This window comes from Ranitomeya imitator, chromosome 4 (assembly GCF_032444005.1).
Source record: "Ranitomeya imitator isolate aRanImi1 chromosome 4, aRanImi1.pri, whole genome shotgun sequence".
NCBI classification, from domain to species: domain Eukaryota; kingdom Metazoa; phylum Chordata; class Amphibia; order Anura; family Dendrobatidae; genus Ranitomeya; species Ranitomeya imitator.
In genome coordinates, this window is record NC_091285.1 from 658,672,890 (window position 1) to 658,693,980 (window position 21,091).

At 51.9% G+C, this 21,091-nt stretch overlaps 1 protein-coding gene across 2 annotated transcripts in view; it reads right to left on the minus strand.

The window, feature by feature from the left end:
- Nucleotides 1-4,564: 4,564 nt before the first annotated feature.
- CHCHD5 (coiled-coil-helix-coiled-coil-helix domain containing 5) overlaps nucleotides 4,565-21,091 on the minus strand; it is a 24,974-nt gene continuing 8,447 nt past the window's right edge. Inside the window, exons 3-5 of one of the 2 annotated variants that reach the window (XM_069767061.1) lie at nucleotides 7,179-7,319; nucleotides 5,766-5,916; nucleotides 4,565-5,686 (exon numbers count right to left, since the gene is read on the minus strand). In XM_069767061.1, coding sequence (XP_069623162.1) covers nucleotides 5,675-5,686; nucleotides 5,766-5,916; nucleotides 7,179-7,319 — 304 coding nt within the window. In that variant the 3' untranslated portion in view covers nucleotides 4,565-5,674. The remainder of the gene's footprint in view (nucleotides 5,687-5,765; nucleotides 5,917-7,178; nucleotides 7,320-21,091) is intronic. The other variant, XM_069767060.1, reaches the window with a different exon arrangement.

The following is a 21,091-nucleotide window of genomic DNA, read 5'->3' on the forward strand; positions in this document are numbered from 1 at the left end:
TTGTTGCTCCACCTTTTGCTGCGATTACAGCTGCAGGTCGCTTGGGTTATGTCTCTAACAGTTTTGTACATCGAGAGACTGAAATTCTTCCCCTTTCTTCCTTGGCAAACAGCTCGAGCTCAGTGAGGTTTGATGGAGATCGTTTGTGAACAGCAGTTTTCAGCTCTTTCCACAGATTCTCTATTGGATTGAGGTCTGGACTCTGACTTGGCCATTCTAACACCTGGATACGTTTATTTGTGAACCATTCTATTGTAGATTTTGCTTTATGTTTGGGATCATTGTCTTGTTGGAAGACAAATCTCCGTCCCAGCCTCAGGTCTTTTGCAGATTCCAACAGGTTTTCTTCAAGAATGGTCCTGTATTTGGCTCCATCCATCATCCCATCAATTTTAACCATCTTCCCTGTCCCTGCTGAAGAAAAGCAAGCCCAAACCATGATGCCGCCACCACCATGTTTGACAGTGGGGATGATGTGTTCAGGGTGATGAGCTGTGTTGCCTTTACGCCAAACATATAGTTTGGCATTGTTGCCAAAATGTTTGATTTTGGTTTCATCTAACCAGAGCAACTTCTTCCACGTTTGGTGTGTCTACCAGGTGGCTTGTTGCAAACTTTAAATAACACTTTTTATGGATATCTTTGAGAAATGGCTTTCTTCTTGCCACTCTTCCATAAAGGCCAGATTTGTGCAGTGTACGACTGATTGTTGTCCTATGGACAGACTGTCCCACCTCAGCTGTAGATCTCTGCAGTTCATCCAGAGTGATCATGGGCCTCTTGGCTGCATCTCTGATCAGTCTTTTCCTTGTTTGAGATGAAAGTTTAGGGGGACGGACGGGTCCTGGTAGATTTGCAATGGTATGATACTCCTTCCATTTCAATATGATCGCTTGCACAGAGCTCCTTGGGATGCTTAACCCCTTAATGACAGAGCCAATTTGGTACTTAATGACCGAGCCAATTTTTACAATTCTGACCACTGTCACTTTATGAGGTTATAACTCTGGAACGCTTCAACGGATCCCGCTGATTCTGAGATTGTTTTTTCGTGACATATTGTACTTCATGTTAGTGGTAACATTTCTTCGATATTACTTGCGATTATTTATGAAAAAAACGGAAATATGGCAAAAAATTTTAAAATTTTGCAATTTTCAAACTTTGTATTTTTATGCCCTTAAATCAGAGAGATATGTCACAAAAAAATAGTTAATAAATAACATTTCCCACATGTCTACTTTACATCAGCACAATTTTGGAAACAAAATTTTTTTTTGTTAGGGAGTTATAAGGGTTAAAAGTTGACCAGCAATTTCTAATTTTTACAACAACATTTTTTTTTAGGGACCACATCACATTTGAAGTCATTTTGAGGGGTCTATATGATAGAAAATAACGAAGTGTGACACCATTCTAAAAACTACACCCCTCAAGGTTCTCAAAACCACATTCAAGAAGCTTATTAACCCTTTATGTGCTTCACAGGAACTGAAACAATGTGGAAGGAAAAAATGAACATTTAACTTTTTTTTTGCAAACATCTTAATTCAGAACCATTTTTTTTATTTTCACATGTGTAAAAACAGAAATGTAACCATAAATTTTGTTATGCAATTTCTCCTGAATACGCCAATACCCCATATGTGGGGGTAAACCACTGTTAGGGCGCACCGCAGAACTTGGAAGTGAAGGAGCGATGTTTGACTTTTTCAATGCAGAATTGGCTGGAATTGAGATCGGACGCCATGTCACGTTTAGAGAGCCCCTGATGTACCTAAAAAGTGGAAACTCCCCACAAGTGACCCCATTTTGGAAACTAGACCCCTTAAGGAACTTATCTAGATGTGTGGTGAGCACTTTGAACCCCCAAGTGCTTCACGGAAGTTTATAACGTAGAGCGGTGAAAATAAAAAAATCGCTTTTGTTTACACAAAAAAGATCTTTTCGCCCACAAATTCTTATTTTCACAAGGGTAACAGGAGAAATTAGACCACAAAAGTTGTTGTGCGATTTCTCCTGAATACGTCGATACCCCACATGTGAGGGTAAACCACTGTTTGGGCGCACCGCAGAGCTTGGAAGGGAAGGAGTGCCGTTTTACTTTTTCAATGTAGAATTGTCTGGAATTGAGATCGGACGCCATGTCGTGTTTGGAGAGCCCCTGATGTGCCTAAACAGTAGAAATCCCCCACAAGTGACCCCATTTTGGAAACTAGACCCCCCATGGAACTTATCTAGATGTGTGGTGAGAACTTTGAATGCCCAAGTGCTTCACAGAAGTTTAGAATGCAGAGTCGTGAAAATAAAAAATATTTTTTTTTCCACAAAAAATATATTTTAGCCCCCAAGTTTTTATTTTCACAAGGGTAACAAGAGAAATTGGACCCCAAAAGTTGTTGTCCAATTTGTCCTGAGTATGCTGGTACCCCATATGTGGGGGTAAATCACTGTTTGGGCGTACGGCAGAGCTCAGAAGGGAGGGAGCACCATTTGACTTTTTGAGCGCAAAATTGGCTGTCGTGTTTGGAGACCCCCTGATATACCTAAACAGTGGAAACCCCCCAATTCTAGCTCCAACCCTAACCCCAACACACCCCTAACCCTAATCCGAACCTGATCCATAATCCTAATTACTAACCCTAACGATAATCACAACCCTTACGCCAAAACAACCCTAATGTCAACCCTAACCATAACCCTAATCAAAACCCTAAATCCAACACACCCCTAATCCTAATCTCAACCCTAACCTCAAACCTAACCCTAATCCCAATACACCCCTAATCACAACCCTAACCTTAACCCTAATCCCAAGCGTAACCCTAATGCCAACCCTAACCCTAATACTAACCCTAATCCAAACCCTAACCCTAACGGATCCTGCAAATGTGCCCGCAGGATGCGTTTTTTGCCCATAGACTTGTATTGCTGACGGATCATCACGGATGGCCACACGTCGCGTCCGTCGTGCACTGGATCAGTGTTTTGGCGGACCGTCAGCACAAAAAAACGTTCAATGTAATGTTTTTTTGTACGTCGCATCCGCCATTTCTGACCGCGCGTGGCCGTAACTCCGCCCCTCCTCCCCAGGACATAGGTTGGGCAGCGGATGCGTTGAAAAACTACATCCGCTGCCCACGTTGTGCACAATTTTCACAACGTGCGTCGGTATGTCGAGCCGATGCATTGCGACGGCCCCGTACCGACGTAAGTGTGAAAGAAGCCCAACCCTAAATTTAGCGCCAACCCTAACCCTAAATTTAGCCCTAACCCTAGCCCTAATCCTAGCCCTAACCCTAATTTTAGCCCCAACTGCTCTTCTCCTGCCGGCCAGCAGATGGAGACAGATGGCGGGCGCACTGCGCATGCGCCCGCCATTTTCTTTTCCCCAGAAGACGCTGGCGGCCAGGAGGAGCAGCAGGAGGACCCAGGGACACCGGTAAGTATAATAGGGTCCCCGAATCCCCCTATTTCTCTGTCCTCTGATGTGCGATCACATCAGAGGACAGAGAATTACACTTTGCTTTATTTTTTTTTTTTGCGGTCGCCGGTAAACAGTTAATTACCGGCGATCGCAAAACAGGGGTCGGTAAAACCGACCCCGATCATGCTCTTTGGGGTCTCGGCTACCCCCGGTAACCGAGACCCCAAAGATTCTCCCGGAGCCACCGGGAGCCACGAGGAGCACCGGGGGAGATAGGTATCGGGGGGCTATCTGGGACCCCCTTTCTCTATCCTATGATGTGCGATCACATCGGAGGACAGAGAAATTAAAAAGAAATCGCGTTTTGTTTTTTTTTTGCGATCGCCGGTAAACAGTTAATTACCGGCGGTCGCAAAAGCGGGGTCGGTAAAAAACTCCCCCGAATCATGTTCTCTGGGGTCTCAGCTACCCCCGGCAGCCGAGACCCCGGAGAAAATCCGACTCAGGGGGGCGCTATTTACTTTTTCCACAGCGCCGTTAATTAAACGGCGCTGTTGTTTAAGTACCCTTAGCGGACGCCGTTAAAAGGCGTATCGGCGGTCGCTAAGGGGTTAAAGTTTTGGAAATCATTTTGTAATCTGGCTTTAAACGTCTCCACAACAGTATCACGGACCTGCCTGTTGTGTTCCTTGGTCTTCATGATGCTCTCTGTGCTTCAAACAGAACCCTGAGACAATCACAGAGCAGGTGCATTTATACGGAGACTTGATTACACACAGGTGGATTATATTTATCATCATTAGGCATTTAGGACAAAATTGGATCATTCAGAGATCCACAATGAACTTCTGGAGTGAGTTTACTGCATTGAAAGTAAAGGGGCCGAATAATATTGCACGCCCCACTTTTCAGTTTTTGAATTTCCACAAAAATGTAAAATAACCAATAAATTTCGTTTAACTTCACAATTATGTTCCACTTGTTGTTGATTCTTCACCAAAAATTTACATTTGGTATCTTTATGTTTGAAGCATGATAGGTGGGAAAAGGTGGAAAAGTTCCAGGAGGGCCGAATACTTTCGCAAGGCACTGTAAATGTATCTAGTAAATGTATAAGTAGTGTGGACATACGACATGTGACTTTAGGGGGTGCACAGATGGAGTGGAGTCCAGGAGCCTACAGGGGGGCCCCACCGCAGCTTCCATTTATTAATTTACTTTTCTCTGAATAATGGAAACAGTACAAATTATTATCAGACATGCACCATAAGGTTACTTTCACTGCAATGGCAAGAGGTAATTTCCTCCACATTTGCTCTACATATCTCGCCAAACTAGTCAGGCATATTTAAAGGGGTTGTCCGGTGAAAAACAAGTTATCACCTGTCCAGAAGATGGGTAATAAACAGGTGGGGGTCCAAACACTATGGCCCATCATCAAAACGGAGCGACAGTGGGAACGCTCGACAGCTTCTCCATTCACTGCCAATGGGGCTTGGAGCACTACACTCTGCTTCTCCCAGTCGCCCCACAGAGAATGAATGGGGAGGGGTTAGGCTAAATTTTCTAATGGCGATAAAAGTTTCCCATTTTGCAGAGTGGGGTCCAATTATTGGGACCAACATCAATTGATCAGTAAATCATCAGATATTCAGCACATAGGTGGTAACATTTGATTATTGGACATCCCCTTTAAATGGCATCATGCTTCTTCAGTTCTGACAGTTATGGCGGTCACTGTACAAAATGAAGATCACATAAGCAGAGGTGAAAATTCCTGAGTAAACATTGCAGGCCTTAACTTGGCTTAGAAATGAACAGGCCTCGTTTCCCATAGCAACCAATCAGAGCTCCTCTTTTATTTCGTAAACTGCTCTGGGAAAATGAAAGCTGAAGTGTGATTGGTTGCTATAAACAACAAGGCCAGTTTGCCCTCTCTGTGGCTATTACAAAAATAAAAATAAATCAGATTTGGAGGATTTCTTATAGAAAATCTGTCCCCAACTACATGTAACACAGGGTCCTCTAGAGATTATGGACTTGCTGAACTATAAGGAGGATTTTCACCCTTAAACAGCATAAATTACACATAAAATACAAATACTAGCCTAAAAGAACAAGAAGGTGCTATCCAGTTATAGGACAGGCTGTACATAATTGGGTCGCCTATAGAACAATGGTGGTCACTCTATGAGAGTTGTATGAGGTGCGGGAGGCAAAATCCTCGCCGGACCGCCGCGTCTGCAGTCAGTTCTGGACCTGTAAAAACAGAAATGTGGGGGGTGAATATACTGATCGCGAGCCGTAGGCGCCGTCTCACCGCACGGCGATAGATTACCTGCTCAGGCACCTTGACGCTCTCGGCGCACTGAAGAAATTCCGTCACGTGCTTGGAGCAGTTTTCCACCGCCATCTGGTTTTGTTTCAGACATTGCTCAAAAGCCCCAAAGGGTTCGGCACATTGAGTACGAATCTTCCGTATTATAGGACTGAAGGGCGAAAAATGGAATATGGAGTGATGGAAACTGAACATATTCACCAAACATACGACAGTGACACATGGCGACCAATCGGCGCACAAAACCAAAATGGAGCACACGACCACCTAAGGATGTGGTGCACCGCCTCTGTCAGTGATTGGACACTTTAAGTGTCAAGCGTGGACAGGGTAAACATTGAAACAAAAGCTGCGGGAATTTTTTTTTATTTTTAATCTTTTTTAACCTCTTAGTGACATATGACAGACATTTACATTATTTGCCGCCTCCCTGACTTTGATGGCCCAGCAGATGATGGCTGTGATATTCAGCCATCATCTGCCTATGACAGCGGCGTTTACAGCGGGGCGGGAAGGGGCAGCGTCATTCCTCGCCCTGACTGGGTCAAATCACTTCCCTTTTGTCCTATTAGAAAATAATAAAATAGACATGTTGTATCGTTTGGAAAAAGCCAATCCAACAACATATAAAAAATTTATTAACCCAATTGGTAAATGGTGTAATGAGTAAAAGAAAAAAAAAATGTAAGTCAAAATAACGTTTTTTCGGAATTTGCAACACTGCAATAAAATGCAATAAGAGGCGAACGAAACATTGTATTGACCCCAAAATGGGATCATTAAAAACGCCAGCCCAAAAATTACTATCACTACTTAAATTAAAAAAACAAAACAAAACAAAATGAACGATAACTGTTTGGTATGTGCGTACTTGTACTGATCTGGAGAAACATGTCTCAGGGTCATTTTTACCATATAGTGAACATGGTGAATTAAAAAAAAAAAAAAAAATTGGGGAATTGCACTTTTAACTAATTTCGCAACACTTAGAATTTTTTTTTCATGCTTTCCAGTGCATCCCATGATAAAATGAATCGTGCCATTCAAAAGTACAACTTGTTCCGCAAAAATTAAGACCTCATATGTCTATGTTGATGGCCATAAAATAAAAAACAACTTACTACTTTTAAAAGAAAAAAAACAAAAAAAAAAAACAAAACAGAAAATAGCATGGCCAGGATAGGGTTAATTAATGCCAATTTAAGCCACTTAAAAATATTTTATTCTTTTAATCAGATGTTAACCCCTTTTAGATTGTGGGAATGTAAAAAGAATTTAAGAAAACACATTTCCCACAAGACACAAGCCCAAACTGCCTCATACTGCAGAAAATACCCAGAAGGCACGCCGCAGAAAATAGGGTGTCTGCTGAGCACAACCCCTTTAATGGCGGGATTTCTTAAAGCTACTCACTGAGATGAAGTGCAATGCGCCACCTTCACTTTCTGCTCATGACAGTCCTGCTGCCAGGTTCCCGGTTTACTGCTCACACACGTCCCGTACTCCTCCAGCTCATTGCGGCAGTACTTAGCTGTGACCTCCAGGGCGGCCTGCCTGAGACCGGGAAACGTAAGAAAAGGCTGACACAGACGGGACAAAAGGGAGCGATGCAGGATGAGATCTGCTACAGGGCACACATACAGGAGCGGCCTCAGCACCAGCAGTACAGTGTACAGTCTGCACAGGTCACACATACAGGAGCGGCCTCAGCACCAGCAGTAAGGTGTACAGTCTGCACAGGTCACACATACAGGAGCGGCCTCAGCACCAGCAGTACAGTGTACAGTCTGCACAGGGCACACATACAGGAGCGGCCTCAGCACCAGCAGTACGGTGTACAGTCTGCACAGGTCACACATACAGGAGCGGCCTCAGCACCAGCAGTACGGTGTACAGTCTGCACAGGTCACACATACAGGAGCGGCCTCAGCACCAGCAGTACAGTGTACAGTCTGCACAGGTCACACATACAGGAGCGGCCTCAGCACGAGCAGTACAGTGTACAGTCTGCACAGGTCACACATACAGGAGCGGCCTCAGCACCAGCAGTACGGTGTACAGTCTGCACAGGTCACACATACAGGAGCGGCCTCAGCACCAGCAGTACGGTGTACAGTCTGCACAGGTCACACATACAGGAGCGGCCTCAGCACCAGCAGTACAGTGTACAGTCTGCACAGGTCACACATACAGGAGCGGCCTCAGCACCAGCAGTACGGTGTACAGTCTGCACAGGTCACACATACAGGAGCGGCCTCAGCACCAGCAGTACAGTGTACAGTCTGCACAGGTCACACATACAGGAGTGGCCTCAGCACCAGCAGTACAGTGTACAGTGTGCACAGGTCACACATACAGGAGCGGCCTCAGCACCAGCAGTACAGTGTACAGTCTGCACAGGTCACACATACAGGAGCGGCCTCAGCACCAGCAGTACAGTGTGTACAGTCTGCACAGGTCACACATACAGGAGCGGCCTCAGCACCAGCAGTACAGTGTGTACAGTCTGCACAGGTCACACATACAGGAGCGGCCTCAGCACCAGCAGTACAGTGTACAGTCTGCACAGGTCACACATACAGGAGCGGCCTCAGCACCAGCAGTACAGTGTACAGTCTGCACAGGTCACACATACAGGAGCGGCCTCAGCACCAGCAGTACGGTGTACAGTCTGCACAGGTCACACATACAGGAGCGGCCTCAGCACCAGCAGTACAGTGTACAGTCTGCACAGGTCACACATACAGGAGTGGCCTCAGCACCAGCAGTACAGTGTACAGTGTGCACAGGTCACACATACAGGAGTGGCCTCAGCACCAGCAGTACGGTGTACAGTCTGCACAGGTCACACATACAGGAGCGGCCTCAGCACCAGCAGTACGGTGTACAGTCTGCACAGGTCACACATACAGGAGCGGCCTCAGCACCAGCAGTACAGTGTGTACAGTCTGCACAGGTCACACATACAGGAGTGGCCTCAGCACCAGCAGTACGGTGTACAGTCTGCACAGGTCACACATACAGGAGCGGCCTCAGCACCAGCAGTACGGTGTGTACAGTCTGCACAGGTCACACATACAGGAGCGGCCTCAGCACCAGCAGTACAGTGTACAGTCTGCACAGGTCACACATACAGGAGCGGCCTCAGCACCAGCAGTACAGTGTACAGTCTGCACAGGGCACACATACAGGAGCGGCCTCAGCACCAGCAGTACAGTGTACAGTCTGCACAGGTCACACATACAGGAGCGGCCTCAGCACCAGCAGTACAGTGTACAGTCTGCACAGGTCACACATACAGGAGCGGCCTCAGCACCAGCAGTACAGTGTACAGTCTGCACAGGTCACACATACAGGAGCGGCCTCAGCACCAGCAGTACAGTGTACACAGGTCACACATACAGGAGCGGCCTCAGCACCAGCAGTACAGTGTACAGTCTGCACAGGTCACATACAGGAGCGGCCTCAGCACCAGCAGTACAGTGTACAGTCTGCACAGGTCACACATACAGGAGCGGCCTCAGCACCAGCAGTACGGTGTACAGTCTGCACAGGTCACACATACAGGAGCGGCCTCAGCACCAGCAGTACAGTGTACAGTCTGCACAGGTCACACATACAGGAGCGGCCTCAGCACCAGCAGTACAGTGTACAGTCTGCACAGGTCACACATACAGGAGCGGCCTCAGCACGAGCAGTACAGTGTACAGTCTGCACAGGTCACACATACAGGAGCGGCCTCAGCACCAGCAGTACGGTGTACAGTCTGCACAGGTCACACATACAGGAGCGGCCTCAGCACCAGCAGTACAGTGTACAGTCTGCACAGGTCACACATACAGGAGCGGCCTCAGCACCAGCAGTACGGTGTACAGTCTGCACAGGTCACACATACAGGAGCGGCCTCAGCACCAGCAGTACAGTGTACAGTCTGCACAGGTCACACATACAGGAGTGGCCTCAGCACCAGCAGTACAGTGTACAGTGTGCACAGGTCACACATACAGGAGCGGCCTCAGCACCAGCAGTACAGTGTACAGTCTGCACAGGTCACACATACAGGAGCGGCCTCAGCACCAGCAGTACAGTGTGTACAGTCTGCACAGGTCACACATACAGGAGCGGCCTCAGCACCAGCAGTACAGTGTACAGTCTGCACAGGTCACACATACAGGAGCGGCCTCAGCACCAGCAGTACAGTGTGTACAGTCTGCACAGGTCACACATACAGGAGTGGCCTCAGCACCAGCAGTACGGTGTACAGTCTGCACAGGTCACACATACAGGAGCGGCCTCAGCACCAGCAGTACGGTGTACAGTCTGCACAGGTCACACATACAGGAGCGGCCTCAGCACCAGCAGTACAGTGTGTACAGTCTGCACAGGTCACACATACAGGAGTGGCCTCAGCACCAGCAGTACGGTGTACAGTCTGCACAGGTCACACATACAGGAGCGGCCTCAGCACCAGCAGTACGGTGTGTACAGTCTGCACAGGTCACACATACAGGAGCGGCCTCAGCACCAGCAGTACAGTGTACAGTCTGCACAGGTCACACATACAGGAGCGGCCTCAGCACCAGCAGTACAGTGTACAGTCTGCACAGGGCACACATACAGGAGCGGCCTCAGCACCAGCAGTACAGTGTACAGTCTGCACAGGTCACACATACAGGAGCGGCCTCAGCACCAGCAGTACAGTGTACAGTCTGCACAGGTCACACATACAGGAGCGGCCTCAGCACCAGCAGTACAGTGTACAGTCTGCACAGGTCACACATACAGGAGCGGCCTCAGCACCAGCAGTACAGTGTACACAGGTCACACATACAGGAGCGGCCTCAGCACCAGCAGTACAGTGTACAGTCTGCACAGGTCACATACAGGAGCGGCCTCAGCACCAGCAGTACAGTGTACAGTCTGCACAGGTCACACATACAGGAGCGGCCTCAGCACCAGCAGTACGGTGTACAGTCTGCACAGGTCACACATACAGGAGCGGCCTCAGCACCAGCAGTACAGTGTACAGTCTGCACAGGTCACACATACAGGAGCGGCCTCAGCACCAGCAGTACAGTGTACAGTCTGCACAGGTCACACATACAGGAGCGGCCTCAGCACGAGCAGTACAGTGTACAGTCTGCACAGGTCACACATACAGGAGCGGCCTCAGCACCAGCAGTACGGTGTACAGTCTGCACAGGTCACACATACAGGAGCGGCCTCAGCACCAGCAGTACAGTGTACAGTCTGCACAGGTCACACATACAGGAGCGGCCTCAGCACCAGCAGTACGGTGTACAGTCTGCACAGGTCACACATACAGGAGCGGCCTCAGCACCAGCAGTACAGTGTACAGTCTGCACAGGTCACACATACAGGAGTGGCCTCAGCACCAGCAGTACAGTGTACAGTGTGCACAGGTCACACATACAGGAGCGGCCTCAGCACCAGCAGTACAGTGTACAGTCTGCACAGGTCACACATACAGGAGCGGCCTCAGCACCAGCAGTACAGTGTGTACAGTCTGCACAGGTCACACATACAGGAGCGGCCTCAGCACCAGCAGTACAGTGTGTACAGTCTGCACAGGTCACACATACAGGAGCGGCCTCAGCACCAGCAGTACAGTGTACAGTCTGCACAGGTCACACATACAGGAGCGGCCTCAGCACCAGCAGTACAGTGTACAGTCTGCACAGGTCACACATACAGGAGCGGCCTCAGCACCAGCAGTACGGTGTACAGTCTGCACAGGTCACACATACAGGAGCGGCCTCAGCACCAGCAGTACAGTGTACAGTCTGCACAGGTCACACATACAGGAGTGGCCTCAGCACCAGCAGTACAGTGTACAGTGTGCACAGGTCACACATACAGGAGTGGCCTCAGCACCAGCAGTACGGTGTACAGTCTGCACAGGTCACACATACAGGAGCGGCCTCAGCACCAGCAGTACAGTGTGTACAGTCTGCACAGGTCACACATACACGAGCGGCCTCAGCACCAGCAGTACAGTGTGTACAGTCTGCACAGGTCACACATACAGGAGCGGCCTCAGCACCAGCAGTACAGTGTACAGTCTGCACAGGTCACACATACAGGAGCGGCCTCAGCACCAGCAGTACGGTGTACAGTGTGCACAGGTCACACATACAGGAGCAGCACCAGCAGTACAGTGTACAGTCTGCACAGGTCACACATACAGGAGCGGCCTCAGCACCAGCAGTACGGTGTACAGTCTGCACAGGTCACACATACAGGAGCGGCCTCAGCACCAGCAGTACAGTGTACAGTCTGCACAGGTCACACATACAGGAGCGGCCTCAGCACCAGCAGTACAGTGTACAGTCTGCACAGGTCACACATACAGGAGCGGCCTCAGCACCAGCAGTACAGTGTGTACAGTCTGCACAGGTCACACATACAGGAGCGGCCTCAGCACCAGCAGTACAGTGTACAGTCTGCACAGGTCACACATACAGGAGCGGCCTCAGCACCAGCAGTACGGTGTACAGTCTGCACAGGTCACACATACACGAGCGGCCTCAGCACCAGCAGTACAGTGTGTACAGTCTGCACAGGTCACACATACAGGAGCGGCCTCAGCACCAGCAGTACAGTGTACAGTCTGCACAGGTCACACATACAGGAGCGGCCTCAGCACCAGCAGTACAGTGTACAGTCTGCACAGGTCACATACAGGAGCGGCCTCAGCACCAGCAGTACAGTGTACAGTCTGCACAGGTCACACATACAGGAGCGGCCTCAGCACCAGCAGTACAGTGTACAGTCTGCACAGGGCACACATACAGGAGCGGCCTGAGCACCAGCAGTACAGTGTACAGTCTGCACAGGTCACACATACAGGAGCGGCCTCAGCACCAGCAGTACAGTGTACAGTCTGCACAGGTCACACATACAGGAGCGGCCTCAGCACCAGCAGTACAGTGTACAGTCTGCACAGGTCACACATACAGGAGCGGCCTCAGCACCAGCAGTACAGTGTACACAGGTCACACATACAGGAGCGGCCTCAGCACCAGCAGTACAGTGTACAGTCTGCACAGGTCACATACAGGAGCGGCCTCAGCACCAGCAGTACAGTGTACAGTCTGCACAGGTCACACATACAGGAGCGGCCTCAGCACCAGCAGTACGGTGTACAGTCTGCACAGGTCACACATACAGGAGCGGCCTCAGCACCAGCAGTACAGTGTACAGTCTGCACAGGTCACACATACAGGAGCGGCCTCAGCACCAGCAGTACAGTGTACAGTCTGCACAGGTCACACATACAGGAGCGGCCTCAGCACCAGCAGTACAGTGTACAGTCTGCACAGGTCACACATACAGGAGCGGCCTCAGCACCAGCAGTACAGTGTGTACAGTCTGCACAGGTCACACATACAGGAGCGGCCTCAGCACCAGCAGTACGGTGTACAGTCTGCACAGGTCACACATACAGGAGCGGCCTCAGCACCAGCAGTACAGTGTACAGTCTGCACAGGTCACACATACAGGAGCGGCCTCAGCACCAGCAGTACAGTGTACAGTCTGCACAGGTCACACATACAGGAGCGGCCTCAGCACCAGCAGTACAGTGTACAGTCTGCACAGGTCACACATACAGGAGCGGCCTCAGCACCAGCAGTACAGTGTGTACAGTCTGCACAGGTCACACATACAGGAGCGGCCTCAGCACCAGCAGTACAGGTGTACAGTCTGCACAGGTCACACATACAGGAGCGGCCTCAGCACCAGCAGTACAGTGTACAGTCTGCACAGGTCACACATACAGGAGCGGCCTCAGCACCAGCAGTACAGTGTACAGTCTGCACAGGTCACACATACAGGAGCGGCCTCAGCACCAGCAGTACAGTGTACAGTCTGCACAGGTCACACATACAGGAGCGGCCTCAGCACCAGCAGTACAGTGTGTACAGTCTGCACAGGTCACACATACAGGAGCGGCCTCAGCACCAGCAGTACAGTGTACAGTCTGCACAGGTCACACATACAGGAGCGGCCTCAGCACCAGCAGTACAGTGTACAGTCTGCACAGGTCACACATACAGGAGCGGCCTCAGCACCAGCAGTACAGTGTACAGTCTGCACAGGTCACACATACAGGAGCGGCCTCAGCACCAGCAGTACAGTGTACAGTCTGCACAGGTCACACATACAGGAGCGGCCTCAGCACCAGCAGTACAGTGTGTACAGTCTGCACAGGTCACACATACAGGAGCGGCCTCAGCACCAGCAGTACAGTGTGTACAGTCTGCACAGGTCACACATACAGGAGCGGCCTCAGCACCAGCAGTACAGGTGTACAGTCTGCACAGGTCACACATACAGGAGCGGCCTCAGCACCAGCAGTACAGTGTACAGTCTGCACAGGTCACACATACAGGAGCGGCCTCAGCACCAGCAGTACAGTGTACAGTCTGCACAGGTCACACATACAGGAGCGGCCTCAGCACCAGCAGTACAGTGTACAGTCTGCACAGGTCCACATACAGGAGCGGCCTCAGCACCAGCAGTACGGTGTACAGTCTGCACAGGTCACACATACAGGAGCGGCCTCAGCACCAGCAGTACAGTGTACAGTCTGCACAGGTCACACATACAGGAGCGGCCTCAGCACCAGCAGTACAGTGTACAGTCTGCACAGGTCACACATACAGGAGCGGCCTCAGCACCAGCAGTACAGTGTACAGTCTGCACAGGTCACACATACAGGAGCGGCCTCAGCACCAGCAGTACGGTGTACAGTCTGCACAGGTCACACATACAGGAGCGGCCTCAGCACCAGCAGTACAGTGTACAGTCTGCACAGGTCACACATACAGGAGCGGCCTCAGCACCAGCAGTACAGTGTGTACAGTCTGCACAGGTCACACATACAGGAGCGGCCAGCACCAGCAGTACAGGTGTACAGTCTGCACAGGTCACACATACAGGAGCGGCCTCAGCACCAGCAGTACAGTGTACAGTCTGCACAGGTCACACATACAGGAGCGGCCTCAGCACCAGCAGTACAGGTGTACAGTCTGCACAGGTCACACATACAGGAGCGGCCTCAGCACCAGCAGTACAGTGTGTACAGTCTGCACAGGTCACACATACAGGAGCGGCCTCAGCACCAGCAGTACAGTGTACAGTCTGCACAGGTCACACATACAGGAGCGGCCTCAGCACCAGCAGTACAGTGTACAGTCTGCACAGGTCACACATACAGGAGCGGCCTCAGCACCAGCAGTACAGTGTACAGTCTGCACAGGTCACACATACAGGAGCGGCCTCAGCACCAGCAGTACAGTGTACAGTCTGCACAGGTCACACATACAGGAGCGGCCTCAGCACCAGCAGTACAGGTGTACAGTCTGCACAGGTCACACATACAGGAGCGGCCTCAGCACCAGCAGTACAGTGTACAGTCTGCACAGGTCACACATACAGGAGCGGCCTCAGCACCAGCAGTACAGTGTACAGTCTGCACAGGTCACATACAGGAGCGGCCTCAGCACCAGCAGTACAGTGTACAGTCTGCACAGGTCACATACAGGAGCGGCCTCAGCACCAGCAGTACAGTGTACAGTCTGCACAGGTCACACATACAGGAGCGGCCTCAGCACCAGCAGTACAGTGTACAGTCTGCACAGGTCACACATACAGGAGCGGCCTCAGCACCAGCAGTACAGTGTACAGTCTGCACAGGTCACACATACAGGAGCGGCCTCAGCACCAGCAGTACAGTGTGTACAGTCTGCACAGGTCACACATACAGGAGCGGCCTCAGCACCAGCAGTACGGTGTACAGTCTGCACAGGTCACACATACAGGAGCGGCCTCAGCACCAGCAGTACAGTGTACAGTCTGCACAGGTCACACATACAGGAGCGGCCTCAGCACCAGCAGTACAGTGTACAGTCTGCACAGGTCACACATACAGGAGCGGCCTCAGCACCAGCAGTACGGTGTACAGTCTGCACAGGTCACACATACAGGAGCGGCCTCAGCACCAGCAGTACAGTGTGTACAGTCTGCACAGGTCACACATACAGGAGCGGCCTCAGCACCAGCAGTACAGTGTACAGTCTGCACAGGTCACACATACAGGAGCGGCCTCAGCACCAGCAGTACAGTGTACAGTCTGCACAGGTCACACATACAGGAGCGGCCTCAGCACCAGCAGTACAGTGTACAGTCTGCACAGGTCACACATACAGGAGCGGCCTCAGCACCAGCAGTACAGTGTACAGTCTGCACAGGTCACATACAGGAGCGGCCTCAGCACCAGCAGTACGGTGTACAGTCTGCACAGGTCACACATACAGGAGCGGCCTCAGCACCAGCAGTACAGTGTACAGTCTGCACAGGTCACACATACAGGAGCGGCCTCAGCACCAGCAGTACGGTGTACAGTCTGCACAGGTCACACATACAGGAGCGGGCCTCAGCACCAGCAGTACAGTGTACAGTCTGCACAGGTCACACATACAGGAGCGGCCTCAGCACCAGCAGTACAGTGTGTACAGTCTGCACAGGTCACACATACAGGAGCGGCCTCAGCACCAGCAGTACAGTGTACAGTCTGCACAGGTCACACATACAGGAGCGGCCTCAGCACCAGCAGTACAGTGTACAGTCTGCACAGGTCACACATACAGGAGCGGCCTCAGCACCAGCAGTACAGTGTACAGTCTGCACAGGTCACACATACAGGAGCGGCCTCAGCACCAGCAGTACAGTGTACAGTCTGCACAGGTCACATACAGGAGCGGCCTCAGCACCAGCAGTACGGTGTACAGTCTGCACAGGTCACACATACAGGAGCGGCCTCAGCACCAGCAGTACAGTGTACAGTCTGCACAGGTCACACATACAGGAGCGGCCTCAGCACCAGCAGTACAGTGTACAGTCTGCACAGGTCACAATACAGGAGCGGCCTCAGCACCAGCAGTACAGTGTACAGTCTGCACAGGTCACACATACAGGAGCGGCCTCAGCACCAGCAGTACAGTGTACAGTCTGCACAGGTCACACATACAGGAGCGGCCTCAGCACCAGCAGTACAGTGTACAGTCTGCACAGGTCACACATACAGGAGCGGCCTCAGCACCAGCAGTACAGTGTACAGTCTGCACAGGTCACACATACAGGAGCGGCCTCAGCACCAGCAGTACGGTGTACAGTCTGCACAGGTCACACATACAGGAGCGGCCTCAGCACCAGCAGTACAGTGTACAGTCTGCACAGGTCACACATACAGGAGCGGCCTCAGCACCAGCAGTACAGTGTGTACAGTCTGCACAGGTCACACATACAGGAGCGGCCTCAGCACCAGCAGTACGGTGTACAGTCTGCACAGGTCACACATACAGGAGCGGCCTCAGCACCAGCAGTACAGTGTACAGTCTGCACAGGTCACACATACAGGAGCGGCCTCAGCACCAGCAGTACAGTGTACAGTCTGCACAGGTCACACATACAGGAGCGGCCTCAGCACCAGCAGTACAGGTGTACAGTCTGCACAGGTCACACATACAGGAGCGGCCTCAGCACCAGCAGTACAGTGTGTACAGTCTGCACAGGTCACACATACAGGAGCGGCCTCAGCACCAGCAGTACAGGTGTACAGTCTGCACAGGTCACACATACAGGAGCGGCCTCAGCACCAGCAGTACAGTGTACAGTCTGCACAGGTCACACATACAGGAGCGGCCTCAGCACCAGCAGTACAGTGTACAGTCTGCACAGGTCACACATACAGGAGCGGCCTCAGCACCAGCAGTACAGTGTACAGTCTGCACAGGTCCACATACAGGAGCGGCCTCAGCACCAGCAGTACGGTGTACAGTCTGCACAGGTCACACATACAGGAGCGGCCTCAGCACCAGCAGTACAGTGTACAGTCTGCACAGGTCACACATACAGGAGCGGCCTCAGCACCAGCAGTACAGTGTACAGTCTGCACAGGTCACATACAGGAGCGGCCTCAGCACCAGCAGTACAGTGTACAGTCTGCACAGGTCCACATACAGGAGCGGCCTCAGCACCAGCAGTACAGTGTACAGTCTGCACAGGTCACACATACAGGAGCGGCCTCAGCACCAGCAGTACAGTGTGTACAGTCTGCACAGGTCACACATACAGGAGCGGCCTCAGCACCAGCAGTACAGTGTACAGTCTGCACAGGTCACACATACAGGAGCGGCCTCAGCACCAGCAGTACAGTGTACAGTCTGCACAGGTCACACATACAGGAGCGGCCTCAGCACCAGCAGTACAGTGTGTACAGTCTGCACAGGTCACACATACAGGAGCGGCCTCAGCACCAGCAGTACAGTGTACAGTCTGCACAGGTCCACATACAGGAGCGGCCTCAGCACCAGCAGTACAGTGTACAGTCTGCACAGGTCACACATACAGGAGCGGCCTCAGCACCAGCAGTACAGTGTACAGTCTGCACAGGTCACACATACAGGAGCGGCCTCAGCACCAGCAGTACAGTGTACAGTCTGCACAGGTCACACATACAGGAGCGGCCTCAGCACCAGCAGTACGGTGTACAGTCTGCACAGGTCACACATACAGGAGCGGCCTCAGCACCAGCAGTACAGTGTACAGTCTGCACAGGTCACACATACAGGAGCGGCCTCAGCACCAGCAGTACAGTGTACAGTCTGCACAGGTCACACATACAGGAGCGGCCTCAGCACCAGCAGTACAGGTGTACAGTCTGCACAGGTCACACATACAGGAGCGGCCTCAGCACCAGCAGTACAGTGTACAGTCTGCACAGGTCACACATACAGGAGCGGCCTCAGCACCAGCAGTACAGTGTACAGTCTGCACAGGTCACACATACAGGAGCGGCCTCAGCACCAGCAGTACGGTGTACAGTCTGCACAGGTCACACATACAGGAGCGGCCTCAGCACCAGCAGTACAGTGTGTACAGTCTGCACAGGTCACACATACAGGAGCGGCCTCAGCACCAGCAGTACAGTGTACAGTCTGCACAGGTCACACATACAGGAGCGGCCTCAGCACCAGCAGTACAGTGTACAGTCTGCACAGGTCACACATACAGGAGCGGCCTCAGCACCAGCAGTACAGTGTACAGTCTGCACAGGTCACACATACAGGAGCGGCCTCAGCACCAGCAGTACAGTGTACAGTCTGCACAGGTCACATACAGGAGCGGCCTCAGCACCAGCAGTACAGGTGTACAGTCTGCACAGGTCACACATACAGGAGCGGCCTCAGCACCAGCAGTACAGTGTACAGTCTGCACAGGTCACACATACAGGAGCGGCCTCAGCACCAGCAGTACAGTGTACAGTCTGCACAGGTCACATACAGGAGCGGCCTCAGCACCAGCAGTACAGTGTACAGTCTGCACAGGTCACACATACAGGAGCGGCCTCAGCACCAGCAGTACAGTGTACAGTCTGCACAGGTCACACATACAGGAGCGGCCTCAGCACCAGCAGTACAGTGTGTACAGTCTGCACAGGTCACACATACAGGAGCGGCCTCAGCACCAGCAGTACAGTGTACAGTCTGCACAGGTCACACATACAGGAGCGGCCTCAGCACCAGCAGTACAGTGTACAGTCTGCACAGGTCACACATACAGGAGCGGCCTCAGCACCAGCAGTACAGTGTACAGTCTGCACAGGTCACACATACAGGAGCGGCCTCAGCACCAGCAGTACAGTGTACAGTCTGCACAGGTCACACATACAGGAGCGGCCTCAGCACCAGCAGTACAGTGTACAGTCTGCACAGGTCACACATACAGGAGCGGCCTCAGCACCAGCAGTACAGTGTACAGTCTGCACAGGTCACACATACAGGAGCGGCCTCAGCACCAGCAGTACAGTGTACAGTCTGCACAGGTCACACATACAGGAGCGGCCTCAGCACCAGCAGTACAGTGTACAGTCTGCACAGGTCACACATACAGGAGCGGCCTCAGCACCAGCAGTACAGTGTACAGTCTGCACAGGTCACACATACAGGAGCGGCCTCAGCACCAGCAGTACAGTGTGTACAGTCTGCACAGGTCACACATACAGGAGCGGCCTCAGCACCAGCAGTACGGTGTACAGTCTGCACAGGTCACACATACAGGAGCGGCCTCAGCACCAGCAGTACAGTGTGTACAGTCTGCACAGGTCACACATACAGGAGCGGCCTCAGCACCAGCAGTACAGTGTACAGTCTGCACAGGTCACACATACAGGAGCGGCCTCAGCACCAGCAGTACAGTGTACAGTCTGCACAGGTCACACATACAGGAGCGGCCTCAGCACCAGCAGTACAGTGTGTACAGTCTGCACAGGTCACACATACAGGAGCGGCCTCAGCACCAGCAGTACAGTGTACAGTCTGCACAGGTCACACATACAGGAGCGGCCTCAGCACCAGCAGTACAGTGTACAGTCTGCACAGGTCACACATACAGGAGCGGCCTCAGCACCAGCAGTACAGTGTACAGTCTGCACAGGTCACACATACAGGAGCGGCCTCAGCACCAGCAGTACAGTGTACAGTCTGCACAGGTCACACATACAGGAGCGGCCTCAGCACCAGCAGTACAGGTGTACAGTCTGCACAGGTCACACATACAGGAGCGGCCTCAGCACCAGCAGTACAGTGTACAGTCTGCACAGGTCACACATACAGGAGCGGCCTCAGCACCAGCAGTACAGTGTACAGTCTGCACAGGTCACACATACAGGAGCGGCCTCAGCACCAGCAGTACAGTGTACAGTCTGCACAGGTCACACATACAGGAGCGGCCTCAGCACCAGCAGTACAGTGTACAGTCTGCACAGGTCACACATACAGGAGCGGCCTCAGCACCAGCAGTACAGGTGTACAGTCTGCACAGGTCACACATACAGGAGCGGCCTCAGCACCAGCAGTACAGTGTACAGTCTGCACAGGTCACACATACAGGAGCGGCCTCAGCACCAGCAGTACAGTGTACAGTCTGCACAGGTCACACATACAGGAGCGGCCTCAGCACCAGCAGTACAGTGTACAGTCTGCACAGGTCACACATACAGGAGCGGCCTCAGCACCAGCAGTACAGTGTACAGTCTGCACAGGTCACACATACAGGAGCGGCCTCAGCACCAGCAGTACAGTGTACAGTCTGCACAGGTCACACATACAGGAGCGGCCTCAGCACCAGCAGTACAGGTGTACAGTCTGCACAGGTCACACATACAGGAGCGGCCTCAGCACCAGCAGTACAGTGTACAGTCTGCACAGGTCACACATACAGGAGCGGCCTCAGCACCAGCA